Below are 19,134 nucleotides of genomic sequence, written 5' to 3' on the forward strand. Positions count from 1 at the left end.
AAGTTTTGTTTTTTGAAGAACAAAATTGATTTCTTGATTTTTATGATTCCAAAACTTATCTTTTAATTAAATATTATGAACGCAGTTTTGAGAAGTTGCTTTGCTAGTGTCACAAGGGTTATCTTGAACAATAGATTTCTATTCTGGTTTCGGAAGTTTATATCAGATAAAGCAGTACGAGCATGTTTATGAAGAGTGTTGTCTTCTTTTTACTTGCTACAGAAACCAAAACGCATTGTACATACTACATAGAAGGGAATAATTGTTAAGTTCATTCTGTTTAATTAAAAACATTTAAACATGATAAATCGGCGTGCATGAATTCAACAAATATACTATGAATAAATTGAATTACAAGCCTCTTCCCTTCTCACAACTTCCCAGTGAATATGCACCATTTCAAGTAATTACAGATTTTTTTCCCCCTCACTATTCGGCTGGGGAAGTGTTTACAAAATGCCAATATTACACTTGTTCTATGCACTCACAATTTTATGCAACCAAATACACAAGGATATAAATGTACAAATTGAAGGATTCAATTTTTGGTTTGAATCAATTCAAAAAGCAGACCGGCATCTGTACAGTTGAAGTTAAATCCTGCAGCTTCAAGCAAGAAAAATCTGGTTTTTAGCGGTGTGAATTACTACCAGCTGATTTACAATACCGAGCAAGTTCCTCATTAACTCGAGAAAGTCGTTCAGCTTGTGAAAATCTCCTATTGAGTCCATTGTTATTGGAATCCAAAGCACCCTTACCCTGTACCTGTAAAACACAAAATAAAAGGAACATGAGTAAGAAGAGGGGGTAAAAAGTACCAAGCAATGAAGGTTAGGCAGCATGCCTGAATTCTTGACGAATGAGAAAGATGTTGGGTGTTTTGTTTCCCAGTAAGTTTTTTCAGCATGTCATCCAATTCTGCAATCTTCCGCATGAGGTTGGTCTTATCCGTCTACAAGAAGAGGCAGTAAATACGGTTAACAAATTATTTTTAATTCTAGTGTGGACGTGTGTTACTCACAATTGTATCTTGTGTCATACCTTCAACATTTCATTCTGTGCAGAAAGCAACTGATCTCGCTCTTGAAGTTGCTGCACTGCAATTTGAGCAGCAATTACATCTGCCTCTTTAGTTTTGAGTTCCGATATGCAGCTGGGTGACAAATTTAGTAGTAAGAAAATTATGTACTCTCCCCCATAAAAAAAGTAGTAAGAAAATTGAAAAACAAATTTGGTGCAACTTTAAGTTTATAAATTAGATTTAAGCCCCAAAGTGGCCCCTGAAATTAACGACTTGCACTGAAATAGCCCCTGAGATCCCAACTGTACTATTTTAGTCACCAAGATTTGAAAATTGCAGCACGATAGTCCCACACCCTAAACGTGGTGTATTTCAATAAACATTAAGGGAGAGTAGCAAGCCACCATTTATGTGGAATTTTACAAAATAAGAAAGTTCCTATGCATGGTTGATCAGTAAATATTAAGGATAGAAGTTATATGATAGGAAACAGCGGTAATGCTACAAAAACAGAAAATTCATAGATTCTACAGATATACAGGAAAATAACTTTGCTGACAGATGCTTTTGCAAATGTACTAACCTTTCTCTTTCTTCAAGGAGATCATTAATCTGCAGCCTCAGGTTGAGGTTCTCTTTTTCCTAATGACAAATTGTGAAAACTAAGATAAACACGTGACTGAAGGGTGAAAAATAGTTGGGTCATAATCTCAGCACTAGGTACCTTTGCAGAATATTCTTCTCTTTGATGATGAGCATCTTCTAACAATTTTACAATTTGATTTTGATCTATCAAATCCTAAAACATATCAGAAGCAAAATTGCAATGCAATCAGGAATTGCATCTAGGAAATCCCACAATATGAGAAAGAAGCTGAAACTTACAGCATAGTTGGTAATGTCCAGTTTGACACCTAGAAGGTCTCGAATGACATCATGAGTCATGCTTTCAACAGCAGCAAGCCTTGTTTGCAACATGCAGACCTAATCCAATATGAAATTTTAATCCATTTTTTAACTGCTAATTGTCATCACCACAGTTTAGTCTTTAAGAATCCATTTTAAAAGATATCCAGCCAAACAAAATGAAGATATTCATTTGTGTTTGGATGAATAACGGCATGATTCACATATTTTTTTTATCTTCTCTTGGATATATTAAACAAAACCAAAGGACACTGACCAAAAAGGCTAAATACCTCCTTTAGCCGGCTAGCTGCAAGTGCTTCAAGTTCTTCCACACGAGACCTTGCTGCTGATAATTCTTGTTCTTTCTCCTGATGCATCTGATGAACAAGATTCGAAATACATCTGAATGGTGAGCTTGAGCCTCTTGTCCTTATTGAGCTTTTCTCCATTTTCTCTGATGTTGATACTGTTGATGTTGAGTTTGAATTTTCTGCTTTCACTTCACAAAACATGGACTCGAGGCACTTGTACTGAACCCAGAAGGATTGAGAAGCAAAAGTGAAAGTGAGTTAAGAATTATAGAGATACTATGTTTTGAGTTATCCAGACAAAATAGTATTAATCAAAATTCGACCAAGAAAAGTAGTTAAAAGAACATGAACTTCGGTATGCACCTTCTGTTGGTACTGCAACGCTTGAGCTTCAGCATGCAATACAAGTTCGGAGATGTACTCTTGATACTTTTTAATCTTCCAAATAAAGAAAAAAGTGAGACAACCAAACTAAGACAAAAGAAGGGTGTCATATAGTTTTCATAACTTTCTGGTGAAATGAAATTTCTTGGAATTTAAGGAGAATACCTCCTTATCTTGCTCTGTATTTTCCTTTTCAAGAAACTTTATCCGATTTAGTGCCTCATGAAGTTCCAATATTTTAGTGGGTAGTTGCCTGCATTTGCATTTTTTGTATGATTAACGAAACGGAGAAGGGAAATCCAAAACCAAGAAGCAAAAATGCCTATTCCAGCCAAGTAGGAAACAATACAAGAATAAATCAAAAGCCAATAATACATAGAAATTAATTGATCAACTTCCAGGGTGAATTTTTGTTGTAAGCATGATCTAATGTGACCTTAATCACCAAGAGTTTGACTTATCATGTAATCATTGTGGGACTCTTAGTAATATGACAATATATTATTAGTTGAAAGCAAAAACAAGTTTACATTTTATTGATCTAGATTAAAGAACAACAAAAATCAAAGAAATGATAGGACTTAGGAGTTCTAACCTAGATATCAGCTCATCAGGATGAACACTTTTGTTATCTGAATGTGCATGCTGAGGTACATTTTTAACCAACAATAATCTCTCTTTCAATGCTTGAAGTTCCATTTCTAGAGAATCATTGAGTAAACGGTGTCTACCCACCTCCTCATCCATATCATGCACCTGAGAGAAATAGGGTTTAGCCAGTAAAAAGTCAATAAGAAGACCAGTACAATTATCTCACTAGGCCACGCATGCATTTGGGGTAACTTTGAATTACTTCCTTACAAATTTCCATGTATGAGTGAACCGCATACGCAACTAACCTTTTCCTCCAATACATTTATTGTACTCTCAAGCTCCTCAACAGAATGTTCCAGAATCTTGACTTCCTCTTCCTTTTGCTCAGCATAAAGCTTACATGACTCTGATTCCTACAAATGAGATTTCAATATTACATAAGGCAATTCCGCTAATAGTAATAGCATTAGAAAGTATAAAGAACCAGCATGGTCAGCATATAGATACCTGACGAGCTTCCATAGCAATAGCTTCCTTTTCATCAGCCAATGAAGAAGCCATCTCAAGCTTATCATTCAAGATACAAACTTCTTCATGTAGTTGGTCTCTCTCCATTATCACCTTTGTTAATTCATTCTCAATGCTAGCAAACAAAGAGAGTGACTGATTCTCTAGTGAAGTGGTCAAATTAGCAATCTCTTTTTCCAAGCCCTTAATCACCTCTTTATGTTCGTCCACTTGCTCGTCAGCTTCAGATTTCTTTGCATAGAGTTCTCCCAATAGCTCCCTCAGCTCAGCATTTTGATCAGACAGTTTGTCAATTGATTCTTTAGCAAGACTAAGCTCATAATTTGACTTAGCTAAAGCATTTTCTGTGTCAGCAAGAGAACCTTCCAGTTTTCTGTTTTGGACCAATATATCTTCTAGCTGACTTGTTTTTTGTCCTAGTTCATACCGAACTTGGCTTAGAGAAAATATTAACTTCTCAGTCTGGTCCTTTATATCCTTACTGTTTGAAGCAGATTCCTGCAACAGCCTAAAGTCAAAAAGTAAACCCTCTAATAACTCTTGTTTCCTCTGTAACTCTTTTTTAAGAGCCATGTTCTCATTTATTATCTCAACATTGGGCAAACTTGGCTCGTCGGGTATATTCTTGATTAACAGACTTTGATCTCGTTTCCCTGTGAACTCATTACCTTGCCGGGGTGAATGCAAATTGTTGTTTACACTAAAGCTGGAAACTTTACTTATAAACTCTTTCACCAAGCAGTTGTACAGAACAAAAGATTCAAACCTTTCATCCACAACCTGAGGGCAAATATCTTCTAATGATAACCTCAGGCAATTCATAAAGTTTGACATCTCCTGTCCCATCAGAAGAATATCAGAGTACATTATCATGAGTTTCTTCTCAACATCAGTTTGAACTTGCAAGAAACACTGTTTTAGCATTGAAACCAAGTTTGACATCTCTAACAAAGAGATATGGATGTGATCCTGCAGTAATTGATTCTCTTCTTCTTTATGAAGCATTGAAGAATTGAGTTTTTGAATCTCTTCTGCCAAGCTTGATCTCTCAATCATCAAACTTTCACCAACCTGCTTCCATGTAGCAGTCAACTGTTTTGAATCTTCAAGTGCTTTTGTCAAAGCATGCAGTGTAATATCTGCTTCCTTGACCGTTTCATGAACTTCCATAAATTTGGTTAAGAAGCAATCAGTGGGCTCAATGTTCCCAAAATTAAATACCTGAGTTATAGAGAATTAAAGAACAGAGATAAATGTTTTTGTTTCTATCAAGACAAAACTTCAATGGTTGTTGAAACTCAAAAAGAGCAGTAGTTTCGTACAGTTTCACCACCAAATGGAAAGTTACGTACCTCTGTCTCGTTCTCACAAGTTGCTCCATCATTCAGCCTCATCAAATGGAAAGATGAAGCCTCCTTCTTGAGATCTGTCATTTGTTATTACATGATTAGACTCTTCCTTTGCACTTGAGATGAAAAAATTGATCCAGCATTGTAGAAGTTATAATGCATATGGATGGGAAAATGGGAGTAATAATGAAATACCTTTTGGGTAAGCACATGATCCATCATCCAATTCTCTAAGGAGTGCAGACAGACAGACATAGAGTCTATGGAAACTATCATGTGTTGCATCTAATTCTTTACTTAGAGAGGACACTGCTGCACCACAATGGATTGGCCTTTTCACAAGTTTGCTTATAGTTGATGATTTATCATCAGATTGAGTTACAATGCCTCTATCAGATTTCAGATGCACCATCTGTTCAGCTACTTTTCCAGGAGAATGAAAATCGTAGGTATATGTTGACCCATCTGACTTGCTTGTGGAAGCAATGCTGTCGCATTCAGCTGACAACTCAGAGACTGAAGAGCTATCAGCACTCAATTCATCAGCATCTACAAGATCTTCATCTGCCAGTAAAAACCTAGACACATCTTCTGTTCTAATACATTTTTGTATAATATGCAATCTTTTATTCATATCTACACATTGGTCTTGTATCTGACGAAGAGTGTGATGATGATCAATAAACGCCTGAAAAATGTCTGCATTTGCAGTTTGCAAGTCAACCGTATTACACTGGAAACTTCTTCGATGCATCTTCAGATCCCTTACTTCTTTCCTGATGTCCTGTGTATCTTTAACCAACTCCTGAATTACCTCCCTGTAAGCAGAAGAAAGACCTAAGACACCAGTTTGGAAGGCTACTGTATCTGTTTCTGAATTGGTAAAAAATGCTCTTAGAGCATTCTCCATCTCCAGTACTTCAAACTTTGCTGACTCAACTTGAGCTATTAGGTAATTTAGTATAAGATTATTTACAACATTCTTATTCTCAGAAATAGTACAACTGCCTACTCCTGTAAGCACATGTAGTTCAGGGATGGAAATATCTCTTCCAACATCATTGACAGGACCTACATTACAACTATCGGTAAGCCATTTGGCTACAAGGAGTACGGCATCAGCTCGTTTAGTTTCTTTACAAAGTTGATTGTTTTTACACTTTATTTCATTTTCCAGCATCCATACCATATTGGCCTTCTCAGTCAGCATCTCTCTTAACTGAATTACCTCTTTGGTGCCTTCTATGCTGTCTTGTTGACATTCACTTAAGGCTACAGTAGCTTCCTTTAAGGAACTTAATTTCAACTCCATGTCCAACACCACTTTTTGTGCCTCTTCCAAACTACTTTGTAGCTGCAGAATTGTTTCTTCCTTCTCAAGATAATTTCTTACAGCCAGATCAATATGTTCACTAATCCTAGCATTGACCTGAGGAAATGAACAAGAAATGCTTTTCACTTGTCCACAGGCATCTTTAAGAGACCTGGAGCCATCTAAAAGGAACGTTGTCAGTTCAAAGATTGCTTTCTCCCAATCCAAAGACAGTGTTCTAATTTTTTCTTCTTTTGCCGCAACCATATTTCTTAGCTCTGTATTTTCTTGAGCCACGGAGCATAACCTTTTGTCCAACTCCAACTGAAGATTAGAAACCTCTTCCTGCAAATGAAGAATTGTTTGGGTTGTCTCCATCTCAACCTCTTGACAGACTGTTTCAGTCTCCTGTTTCTGAGATAACTGTATTGCGCATGTCTCTTTATATTGCTCATTAAGCAACTTAACATCCTCAAGATCCTTACACATTTTTTGCAATTTAGTTTCCAACTCTTTGCTGCTGTTTACTTTATTACCTTTAGCAAACATTAATGAGACACCCAAAGCATCTCTTTCTGATATATTTGATGTCGCACAATCGACTCCCCATGCGGAGGCTGGCATCTCATCTCCAGAATCACTTCTCATGGACATTGTTTCAACCTGCATGATTAAGTTGATTATGAAACAAGGAAGCATACACGTGTAATTTGCTAAAAAGAAGAGCATAAGAAGAGCACCATAATCTGTCAAGAAAAGTCTATATGTGGAATGTCTATATTTGGAAACACATGTTTAACTTTGATCAAGAAATGTTTGCTTTGCTTCTAATATTCAGTTTCAACTGTAAAATGTGTTATATCTTTTTGGTCATATTGAAAATCCAACACATTCTACAACAGATCTTATGAGTAGGACATTCACTTATGAAGATGAAGTTATATCTAAAAGATACTGCTATAAGGCAAAAAAGGCTACATAGATTTAAAACTAAAAATGATCTCAACAATGAACATTTATTTATCCTTAAATATTTAATCAGGATGCTCAAATAAAAAAAATTCAGAACCAGCAGCCATAGAATGTGATTTAATATGACCAAACAATGTTTAGCAATATCATCACAAAGTTTGTCATCATTTTATAGGAAATACTTACAGAATCAGTTTTTAATTGATTACAGCTCCAATACTTTCCAAGTTCAGTTTGTAATTTATCTACATCCCTGCAATATAAATAATAAAGAAGAGAAAATGAGGAAACTTCTCAGCGTTCTACTGTAACTTAGTGTTTGAGCCCAGTGTAGTAGTATCACTACTAACTGTAATCTCAAATAGAAAGAGATTTGGCAATAATCCAAACAAATTTATGATCTAATAATCCAAACAATCATGTGACAAGTTTTCCACAATAAATGCATTGTTATACTCCATAAGATATTTGGCAATAATAATAACTTATTAAATATATCATCAAATAATGCATCATATAGCTGCAGCTTAAGCATGCTTGTACAAATTGCTGGGTTTCATATATATAACTGCCTACCTAAGCAACTTGGAATTCATGTTCCAGCAATAATCTACCTCTTGTTCAATATCAGTGTCCTGAAAATCAAAGAACATCATGAGACATGAAAACAGGAAGTCTCAAGTAGCAGAACAAATATTGCATTAATCATTAAATGTGTTGACCTGATTTTCATTATTGATGAAAAACATAGTTTGTTCTTGATTTGCAATAAGGAGCTGCAAATGAAAAGCAAAATAGCAAATATTCATTCATAAGCTGGAGAACATGAAGTTGAGTTTGATATTTCCAGGAACTAGAACAAACTATGGGGTCCAGCCTGACCTGATCACGCAATTCAGAGAGTTCAGCCAGCAATCTTTCTCTCTCTCCATGCTCATAGAAGCTTTCAAATCTGGCAATAAAGAACAGAGGCAATGATGCATAATGAGCCACTGAAAAGAAGGAAGATTTTGGCATGTAAATATATGAAGTATCCATTGGACTTACTGTTGGAGTTGCTGGAGAAGTCTGTCATTTTCCAAAGAAAGTCGACTTGCTTCTGTGTTTCTATCAACACTCTCTTGAAGCAACTGGTTCCTCTCCTTTAAGGCCTTGTTTTCCTCTATGAGATATTTCTCAGCTGACAGTTTATCATCTACCAGTAGTTCAAGGTTTTTAATCTTCTCTTCACAATGCCTCAGCATTACTAAACTCTGCCGAGCATCCTCTTCCCTTTGTCGAGCCTGCACGAAAAAGGCTTATGATTATTTCCAAGCCAATGATATAAAAGATATTGTCATTCTTATGCTTATCCATAGAGCCAGCCTAAAACCTTTTTAGGTATACATATTTATAAAAATAATTATTGCAAGACTTAAACAAAAAAGAGTAAACCTGAAGGCTTAATTTCCTGTAAAAATTGTACTTACCAAGGAGTTCAAGCATTCAATTTCAGCCTTTAAATTCTGGACTGCAGCTTCTGCGTTTTTCTCTCTCCTCAAGGCTCCAACCAAAGCAGCTTTCATGCTTTTAATCTGCCAGATATTACGTCTCTAACTTTACACGACTGATTATTATTCGATAAAACCTGATACTCTTACACAGTACAACCCATAAATACAAAACTAGCACAAATAGTTGCCATGAAATGTACCTCTTTGTTTGAAAGAAGCATCTTCTGGCCAGCTGTCACACATTTTCCCAAAGAATCATATCCTTCTGAACTTTCACTCCGACTGCAGCTTTTGGAATTTGGCACCAAATTTGATAGTGGAGTTGGAAAGTTTTTATTTTTCATCAGAAGGGACAATTGACTCTGTTCCAGTTAAGTTTCAACTAAGTCAGCTCTATGATAGAGTATAATGACCTCAGATTTTGAAACTCTTAACAAGATACCTTCAACTGCTGAATTTGCCACTGCAATGCATTTATGTCACCAGAAGCATCTTCGTTCACTTTTGCCTTATTTATGAAAGAGCGAGAAAATCAATCAATTCATAATCTACCTCTCAATGTAGTTAATGCTTCATAAAATTGCGGACAAGCATAATAGTATTGTGGTTAATTTAGTATAAGTTTGGAGTTAGTTGCGGTATTTTGTGGCTGAATCGACAGTAGACAGCAGCACTGAACAATCTTCCAATTAACCATAGTCATAAGCTTTACATGATTAAACAAAACGTAATTAATCAGAGATCAAGCATGTAGTGTGATTACTGTAATAACAGTCAAGTATCATGATATCTCAGTAAAGCAGATTTTAGTTTTTGGACTGTGGTTGATGTGATAAAATCATAATACTCAATTATCATCAAATCAAACATAAGATATGCATAATCAACCAGCCTGATTAACCAGGTTTCTAAGTGATGAGTAAAAATATGGTGCGAGGATATCATAGTTTAAAAACATAATGCATTTAAATAGATAAGTACATTGTTTTGAATGAGCTTGGCTCGCTGGGCAAACTTCAGAGTGCTTAACGTTTCATGAGCAGAGCTGCATGGGAACCAAAAGCAATATTAAGGATATTCGGAAGCAAAAGATATGGAAAGGACCATCATTTAATTTCAAGTGCAAGTTTACACAAACCAAATGGATGGGCTGACATTTGCAATGATCATTGTTTTTGAGTTTCCACCTAAAGAATCCTGCATATAAGGTCTTGGAGAGTCATCATACTCAGTCAAGAGAACAATGTATTACATTGTAGGTACCATAACCAAAACTAACTTTGTAGCTTCATGTATCTAACCTGAAGAAGAAATGTAAGCCTTGAATCTCTGTAGGGGACATGTCTTGGCTTCCCATGTGCTAAGTCCACCAAAGACATTATGACCAACCTAACCATATGGAAGAACAAAATGATACAGGTAGGTTGAACATAAAGCTCTCCAAATAATTAATAAAAAGTATTGCTTTCCTATTTAAGAATAAAAAGTAATAGTTTTAATTTTTAATTTTATAAGAAATTCCAGTCATTTGATCACACTACATTCTGTTGGTACTCTTAAACTGCAATAATATCTGCAAGAAAAACGTGATAAGCTGGATGTAGGTGTAATTATAGTTACCCAAGAGTTGACAAGGATTTGTTTATATTTGCAGCTTCTTTCAAACGTTCACTATCTGCTCCCGAGCTTTTCTGCCTATAACAATGTGCAAATTAATCAAGGTTTGGAGCAATGGTATCTGTTGCAATTGTAAAACTTGTAGTTACCTTTCAGAACCAGCCAGATCTACTAAATTTAACCTTGCAAACCTAAAGTGCATCATAGAATCTTTCTCCCATCTGCTTTCAATAATGCAAGTGAAAACACTGTGAGACCTACTGCTCTCACAATTCATACGAGTTGTAGCCACTTTTCTGCTTGCAGCACCCTTTGTTGGGGAACAAGAGCGTGTAAAACAAGATAACAAGCATCAGTATATAATATTTAAGGCAAACTCTAATTACATACGTATTTGACAGCAAAACCTCACCTGTATCAAGAGACGGAGAACATCATTAACAGTTTCAACACTATGCTCAGTAAGGTTTTCTACATATACACCCTTCTTCAAATCTTCTCTGAGCTACAGAGAGAATAGAGTTACAAACGCTGTTAATCAAAGCGTAGAATACAATTTAAAACAGATTGTATGCATGAAATTTTGGATAACCTGCAGATTAGTTGAGGAAGGCTCCAAAAGATCTGTTATTTGCTCATTGTATATCTCCAAAAAGGAACACTTGCAACTGTACTTCATCTTATATTCCCTCGTGCTGTCTTCTTCCTACACTTAACATATTTCCCTTAAGAACTTCAACAAAATAAAGGACCAAAACAGAGAAACCACATTAAACTGACTTGAATAATTTATCATAAGGAATGACAGGGATTCAAAATATCACACCACTTTGATCCTTGTAAATAAATAATCAAAAACTCTTGGTGTTATCCCACTATCATCGGTAAGATTCCCATCTGTTTCTTTAATCTCACCCATCATGGTATATGTCTTGCCACTACCTGTCTGCAGAAATTCAGACTAACACTTCAGCACCAACCACATAGATATATAACAGCTTGTTGCGAAATAGTAAAAAAAGACAAGTCCCCACTAATCATACCTGACCATAGGCAAAGATACAACTGTTGTAACCAGACAAGCAATTCTCCACCATTGACACTCCTGCAACTCTAAAAAGGTTTTCCTGCACCAATTCAAATGAAACCATTTCAACACACCCCCCTTTCAGAAAACTCTTATTTCAAAATCAATAAGTCGACGTTCAACAGAACTCATCAAGCGCAACCACTGAAACCTGAAGCCAAGTCCAAACACCAAAGTAACATAAATTTTCAAGATATGCTAAACAAACACTTCAACATTGTAATTTGCATTAGTATATATCCAAACAAAAAGAACAAAAATAACATCCAAATTTAAGCCGCACCTGAGATAAAGTCTCACACCCTACATGATCGAAGGTGAATCTGGTCTCAGGGTGACCAAGCCACACCAAAGTGTGCGCACTTTCCTGCTTCAAGCACCTTCCATGTCCTTGCACAATCTTCTCCGCAGCACTCAACGGTCGAATTCTTATCAGAACCTAAAAAAAACGCAACCCCCAAATTCAGACACACAAAACAGTGAAACACCAATTTCACCAACTCCAACAACAAAATCCAATTACCTGCACATTATGATCCATCCAAAATGAAGGATCATCTTTGAGCTCAAAATGCGGAACTTCAGTACACAATTCGGTGACATTGGCAGCTGAGATCCCTCTCATCAACGCACACGAACTCACTCCTCCTCTTCCTTTGCTTCCTCCACCAAGCGAAACCCTCGAGCTTGAAGCATTCCTTGCTGGCGTGCTCTGCGCAGAGTTCGGCTCCGAATTCGACTTCCCGAGCCGAGCCGAAGCCCTTGTCGTCCCGGAGCTGAGGCAGACGCTGCTCCCGTTCCCGAACCTCTCAGAGTAACGCCGACCCAGCCGAACAGCTTCGGCTTTGGAGAGTGAATCAGCTTCGGGGTCCTGAGCTTCCTTCTCGTACTGAGAAGGGTCAGGTATCGAATTCAAAGGGGTACGAGGAGGTGGATAGTTGATTGGGTTCTGCAACTGCGAGGATGATTCAAATTCGTTCTCGTTTGGTTCCGCTTGGGGGTTCCTTCGATGGAAGGTCCTAGAAGAAGCCGAGGTATCTTTAAACATTCCGGTGGTTTGTTCAGTGAGATAGGCTTTTAGTTCATGGAGATTGAAGAAGAAGAAGGTTTGGTTTGAAGATGTGAGATTTTGAAGGTTAGATCATAAAAGAGAGTGTGATCGTGTCAGAAGAAGAAGGTGATGCGTCAGTGAAATCACGTTGGAGTAGGGAAGGAAATGGAAATATGGAATAGGATATTGGCCCGCTCAAATTCAAATTCAACTTTGTTGAATTAGTGGAGATGCCCTTTGACTATTCGTTATTTGCTGGAGTTGACCCCTATACTGGTTTTAAATTTCAAACCTCTTTTGGAGGTGGAAATGGAGGGCAACGTTAACTAATGATGTGGGACAAGGTTAGTTGACCTCTCGCTGTAAACAAGAGCTTTAATTCTTACACTTCTTCAATAATAAAATTTTATTGGTCACTCATTCAAAAAATATTATTCACCTATTTTCATATTTATAAAAAGAAACTTGTTGTAGTGATAAATTAATATATTTGGATTTAATTGTGTTTAAAATACACTAAATTCTTAACCAATCTAAAAATTAACTGTTATTAAAATAAAACGAAAGAAATTGTAGATTATGGTTAAATTATAGTAGCAGGATTCAAATAAGAAAGTGTGCTACTCTATTTATTGCATGTTATCATTATGTTCAGGATAACAAAGTGGCCGAGTAGCAAATAACTTAATAACATGAAAGCAATAATAACTGATCAAGTTATGGGCGTCATTTTGAACCCGTAAGCCGTAGTAACATGATTTGGAAGAGGTCCTTTGTGATGGTGGGATTGGGTTAATTTAAATCATTGGGTAAAATTCAAAATACTAGCAATATACAAACCTGCTTTATTTATATGAGTGGATTGGTGGTTTAGTAGGGATTTTTTTTTTAGTAAATAGACAAAAGTATATATGAAAAAAATTTTGGATCATAAAAATATACATGAAAGAATTAAAATTTTAATATAACATTAAAAAAAGTTAATGATGGACAAAACTAATTTATCGCTAAAGGAATTCTATTTTCATTTAGTTTAATATATATTTGTCCAAGAAAATAATAATTTGACACTATTATTATTTTAGACAATTAAGGTGAAAATTAACAAATTAAAAAATATGTATTATTACTAAAAGGTGGAATGTTTTTATTTTAAAATACAAGTCTCATATAATAATACATAAAGAGTAATATGAGTTGTCATTTTTTGCACATATAAAAATAAAACCAATAAAAATCCTCCAATAAAATATTTATCCATTTCAAATTAAAAATCAACAAAAATAAATTCAAAATTTTCACTATTACTATAATGAAAGAAAAAAGTATACATTACCAAAAGAAGAGTCTGCCAACTATTACCAACACAAATTAAAAAGAATTTAAAATAATTGTATATGGCTTAATTAGGTTTAATGTGGGGTCCATAAATAACATTGAGAAAGAATATAGAACTTATTAACTGTACATGAGGTGAGTAGAACCTTGGAAGATAAGCCCGCGACACCAATCCGATCACGCAACCCTAATCCTAATTCTCATCGCCAACCGTATCTCCTTCCATTGTGGAACATTTTCAGTCACCGGGACGCCACCGTGACTAGCCGACGGTGACCGCCTCTTCCCCCCGGATCCCAATTGGTTGCACCAACAGCCCCGTGGAAGATAGATGCAACGTGAGTGCATGAAGGTGTCGCACAACCGTCGTCTCGTCAACCATACCCGGTAATCTCTCCGTCCTGATTTTATTCACGTCAATAAGAATCTGAAATAGCTATTCCATTTGCGACACAGACCCTTCATCGAGAACTGATTTCCGATGTATGTGTCTCCGTTGAAGGCGAGTGTATCACATTACGTCCATGGATACATCAATTTTTGAAGAAGCATGTACGACATTGCATATGACGTGAGTGAGCATTCTAATTCCACCGACGTTAATAATCCGTCTTTGAGTGAAGATGACACACCACTTGTGGAACAAGTAATTTGTGTTTTAGTAGCGTATTTGGTTATGGCTACCTACAACTTATTTTTAATGTTTTAATTGTTGAGTTATTAACAGGGATACACTTTGTTGCAAGGATTGTGTTTTATTATTTTTTAGTTCACCATGTTGAGATGATGTTTGCAGCTTTGATTAATTTTTTTTTCATTTTTTTTATGATTATGATCATGGATAATAATGTTTTCTATCAGTTTAGTTTGGGTTGTTTATTTGTAGGTATTATCAAAAGATACATGGTTATTGGAAGTGTTTTTATTTGTCGAATGGTCGATGTTTATCTTGTTTCGTGATATGTCCTCGGTTATCAATTCTAGGAGAAAGAATCTGAAGACGTTATTCAAAAGAAAGGATGATGCTATGACAATTAATAATGAGGTGTGAAACATATTTTATTCTTGTCACAAAATTAGCGAGATATTGGAAATTGATTAGTTTGCTGTGTTTTGTGTTGAATGATACCTTTTCTGAATGGATTTGCAGTTGTCGGATCACACTGGAATTCCAATAGAGAAAATCCCATACGTAGGATTGAGATTTGATTCATTACAGTGGGCACAAGAGTTCTATTCTAATTATGTAAAAAAAGTTTGGTTTGTGACTAGGATTAGGAATACCAACTTTGACAAGACCATGAAGGAATTAAAGGTACCTATTAACCAATCGATACATTGCAGTCGTGAAGATTATCGGGAGTCTCGAGTGAAGGCAGCAACGCGGGTAAAGAGAATAACAACAGCCGGATGCAAAACAAGGATGTGTGTGATGCTTGATAAGCAGAACGATAATTGGATGGTGTCCAAATTAGAATTGAAGCACACTCACACGTGTTTTGCCAAGCAAGTTGTGCATTACAGTGAGTACAGGGAACTGACCATGCATGCCAAGATTGTGATTCAGAACAACGATGAGGCTAGCATACGGCCCAACAAGACTTATCTCGCACTGGCGAACGAGGTTGGTGGGTCATCAAAGTTGGGTTACTTAGAAACGGATGTGAGGAACAACATAATGAGGAATCTGCGATGTGCTTACATAAATGCAGATGTGAAGGAAATGATTATCTATTTCATGCGAATGAGAGATATAAACTCGAATTTCTTTTATGCAGTTGATGTGGACGAAACTAACAAGTTTAAGAGTGCGCTATGGGTAGATGCAATATGCAGGGCGTCCTATGAATATTTTAGAGATGTGGTATCGTTTGATACAACGTACAGTAGAAACAAGTAAGTTTGTGTGTCTGTCTCCATTGTAAGGGTTTACATTTTTTGCACACTATTGTGATTTAGTAGTTTTTGGCTGTATTTATTGCAGGTATGGACTTCCGTTTGCATCTTTCGTTGGTGTTAACCATCACGGAAAGTCCACTCTAATTGGATCTGCTTTGTTGGAAAATGAGAAAATTCGTAGCTTTGAGTATGTCTTTAAACAATGGTTGAAGTGCATGGGAACTCCCCCACAAGCCATCATTACGGACCAGTGCAAATCCATGTTTGGCACTATTAGGAATGTCTTCCTAGATACTAGACACTGATGGTGCATATGGCACATAATGAAGAAGATACTACATAAGCTCGGAGGATATGCTCGGTATAGAGAAATAGATGCTAAAATGCATGGCACTGTTTGGAATGCCCGTTCTGAAGAATCTTTCGAGAAGGATTGGTGTGCATTCATTACTGAGTTTAACTTAGAGAAAAATAAATGGCTATCAGGTTTGTTCTGTATGTGCTCTTATGTTCTTTTTGGATGGTAGGTTTGCCATACATGTTCTGTTTTTACTTTACTCGATTTTAGTTTCCGTTGTCATCGGATGATTGGTAACCTATTTGGGTACTTTTATGGAATATCTCTGCTTGAAATGTCGATGTATAGTTGGTTCACTAAGTAGACCTTTATGACGATCGTCGAATGTGGGTTCCAATATATTTTCAAGGTGAATTTTGGGCTGGTATGAGAAGTACCCAACGGAGTGGGGGTATGCAGGCCTTTTTCGGTGGTTATGTGCATTGCAAAAATGGACTCGTTCAGTTCGTTCATAAGTATGACAATGTGCTTGGGAACAAAGAGCAAAAGAAATTGGAGGACGATGCTGCAGACTCTAAAGGAGTTGTCCCATGTTTATCGAGCTCTACAATTGAAAGACAATTTCAGCGTGAGTACACAACCTCTAAGTTTAGGGAAGTTCAACATGAATTCAAGAAAAGAGGGGATTGTTTAGTCCGTGGTGTCACTCAAGAGGGTGATTTGTTTCGGGTGACCGTGAATGAGCAATACCTACTATATGGGGAGCCTAGGTCCTGGACGTACATTGTCGAGTTTAACCCAGAGACACACAAGGTTTGGTACGAATGCAACATGTTTGGATCAAGAGGTATTCTTTGTTGCCACTGTCTTGCTATGTTATCCCTTGTTGGAGCAAGAATGTACAACAAAAACACACTTTCATCAAGAGCAACCACAACGAGAAGCGATCAGAAAAAAAGTCACAACTTATTTAGACGACTGTGTTCACACTTCTATAATGTTTCCCATGATTTTGTGACATGCGAAGAAGAAGCGGCCATGTTACATTCGAGTCTTGATCAGTTAAGGTCAAAGTTGCTTAATTATCATGCGAACTTGGGGTTTAGGCGTGTTCCAACTACACAAAATGGCACGGTCACACAGCGCGACCCCGCTCTTGGTGAATCTGACATTCAAGGTCCTTCAAAGGCTTCAACGAAGGGTCGCCTGAGATTGAAGAGGCTTGGATCTAAACTCGACATCTAAATCAAGAAATCTATGCAAAAAAAGAAGAAGAATCCACCGCCGGTATGTGTTTAGCATTTCGTTAGTTTTAAACCACTTGTTAACATGACTAGATGGATAAAGTTGTAATTGTTATTCACTTTATGTTTATGCATGTTTGTTCTTTTTAGGAAGTTGATCAAGCAATGAATCCAGATATAATTGGGGGTTATGCTGGGAGAGCGAATGAATCACAGGAGTCATTGAATGCGCAACACATCCAGTGTACAACCTACATAACCAGCTTGTAAAATCATAAATATCGACAACGCATAAGCAACAAACAAAGTGGAGTAACATGATTTTCCGTCACATACACTGTTATTGAACCACGCACGTGGTCTTAGTGTGCACAAGTCTTCTCTCGATAGCACTAGGTGTGGTCTACCCTCATATGACACCAAAGTTTGCTGGCTATCAAGAGAAGTGTCCACAGCCCATCCTCTGATTCGTTGTTCATTATGCTCGATGATTTTTCGTCCCCGAAGTAATGGATAAATAGGTCGGGGAGGAGAAGGTGTGGGTGATTTAAAGAGCTGCGTCATCCCAAAAGAGAAAGAGGGGAGCTGTGGACTCGGTGTGCGGTAGGAATAACCTCTTAGAATGATTGTTTGGATTGGATCTATGCTAATGGGTCTCGAGGCGTAAACGCCCTTTTCTATATCTGCCCATATCATTTCGCTCTCCAGATCCCGCTGAGATAAGATATCAGGATGCCTGTTTGAAATAAAAAAAATTACGGTGGTCAACCTTCAGGAATTGTTTAGGAGGCTATAAGAAAACCTTGTATACTACTACCAAAAACAAATTTATGTAGTAATCACTTGCCTGTCAAAAAATTCAATAGAATATTCCTCAACCCCTGCATACTCAACCAATGCAATTGACGGTGTTTTTGGTTCAGGATCAACTGTCTCGGTTGGTTGATTAGTTGATTTCGACAGGATGGTTGTGATGATTTTCCCTTCTACCCTGTGACGCTGAGGTGTTTTCCTTTGAAGAGTTTTGATGCGGAGTCTGATGCCAATGAGCTGGTCATCGTCGTCATCCGCTTCCGATGATATTGAATGATGGGTTGTGCGCAATGATGCGCTAATAACTCCCTTTTTCATGGTGGATCCCTGAAACCACAATATCAAACAAGTTGTTCACAAGCACCTCGAAGTGCTTTCACATGACACAAAGAACCCAAGATTAACTGATAGAGCATATCATTTAGGTTTATTAAATAATGGCACCTCCAGTAACTATTTTAACCATAACATAAACCCATGATCATGTTCCAAACTGCATAGATGCAACTAACAAATTCTAAGAAGGAACATCTTGTTCACCTTAGGGTTCCCTTTTTCATTTGTCCTATTAGTCGTGCCTGCCTCTCCATCCCTCATACGTGGTTGAGGTGTCCTTGTTGAATCAGATCTTCGGCGCAATCTCTTTTCAATGGGCTCGTCGTCATCGTCATCACCATCCGATGCAACTGCATGTGTATCCGGGTGCATCAAAACCTCTCTAACTCCCTCCCTGCGAGTAGATTCCTAAAATCACATCAATAACACAACTTCAACGTAAATGAAAGGTAAAACATAAACTAAATCGATCTACATTTAAGCATGAAAAAAAGATTTAGTGAATATTAATCTTAACTCACTTTTCTGTGGTCCATGTCTTCTCGTTCAGGGCTTGGGTCACTTGTGTCCTCTAGTGT

At 37.0% G+C, this 19,134-nt stretch overlaps 2 protein-coding genes across 5 annotated transcripts; one reads left to right on the forward strand and one right to left on the reverse strand.

Moving 5' to 3' along the window:
• Nucleotides 1–251: 251 nt before the first annotated feature.
• On the reverse strand, nucleotides 252–12,797 carry LOC112707476 (kinesin-like protein KIN-12C). 4 transcript variants are annotated; one of them, XM_072202080.1, is made up of 33 exons: nucleotides 12,101–12,797; nucleotides 11,861–12,016; nucleotides 11,534–11,728; nucleotides 11,317–11,436; nucleotides 11,083–11,196; nucleotides 10,903–10,995; nucleotides 10,640–10,800; nucleotides 10,494–10,568; nucleotides 10,175–10,262; nucleotides 10,012–10,070; nucleotides 9,855–9,918; nucleotides 9,316–9,381; nucleotides 9,074–9,235; nucleotides 8,850–8,954; nucleotides 8,428–8,663; nucleotides 8,263–8,332; nucleotides 8,103–8,156; nucleotides 7,957–8,015; nucleotides 7,567–7,633; nucleotides 5,292–7,071; nucleotides 5,100–5,173; nucleotides 3,727–4,968; nucleotides 3,525–3,632; nucleotides 3,221–3,381; nucleotides 2,791–2,878; nucleotides 2,605–2,679; nucleotides 2,221–2,460; nucleotides 1,907–2,005; nucleotides 1,746–1,820; nucleotides 1,605–1,663; nucleotides 1,042–1,153; nucleotides 845–952; nucleotides 252–765 (listed from the first exon to the last, which is right to left on the reverse strand). In XM_072202080.1, exons 3-33 carry the CDS (start codon nucleotides 11,639–11,641, stop codon nucleotides 631–633), a joined length of 6,057 nt encoding a protein of 2,018 aa, XP_072058181.1. In that variant the 5' UTR covers nucleotides 11,642–11,728; nucleotides 11,861–12,016; nucleotides 12,101–12,797; the 3' UTR covers nucleotides 252–630. The 4 variants fall into 4 exon arrangements, 3 of the variants coding, with proteins under 3 accessions (XP_072058181.1, XP_025615005.1, XP_029144066.1); XM_025759220.3 differs by having other exon boundaries at nucleotides 11,534–11,617; nucleotides 12,101–12,783; XR_011865199.1 differs by lacking the exons at nucleotides 252–765; nucleotides 845–952 and having other exon boundaries at nucleotides 1,075–1,153; nucleotides 1,746–1,810; nucleotides 11,534–11,617; nucleotides 12,101–12,773.
• A 1,719-nt stretch (nucleotides 12,798–14,516) lies between these two features.
• On the forward strand, nucleotides 14,517–16,170 carry LOC112767433 (protein FAR1-RELATED SEQUENCE 5-like). The gene is made up of 4 exons (XM_025813324.1): nucleotides 14,517–14,612; nucleotides 14,853–15,011; nucleotides 15,117–15,862; nucleotides 15,951–16,170. Exons 1-4 carry the CDS (start codon nucleotides 14,517–14,519, stop codon nucleotides 16,168–16,170), a joined length of 1,221 nt encoding a protein of 406 aa, XP_025669109.1.
• Nucleotides 16,171–19,134: the final 2,964 nt, after the last annotated feature.

Source organism: Arachis hypogaea, chromosome 1 (assembly GCF_003086295.3).
Source record: "Arachis hypogaea cultivar Tifrunner chromosome 1, arahy.Tifrunner.gnm2.J5K5, whole genome shotgun sequence".
Taxonomy (NCBI): domain Eukaryota; kingdom Viridiplantae; phylum Streptophyta; class Magnoliopsida; order Fabales; family Fabaceae; genus Arachis; species Arachis hypogaea.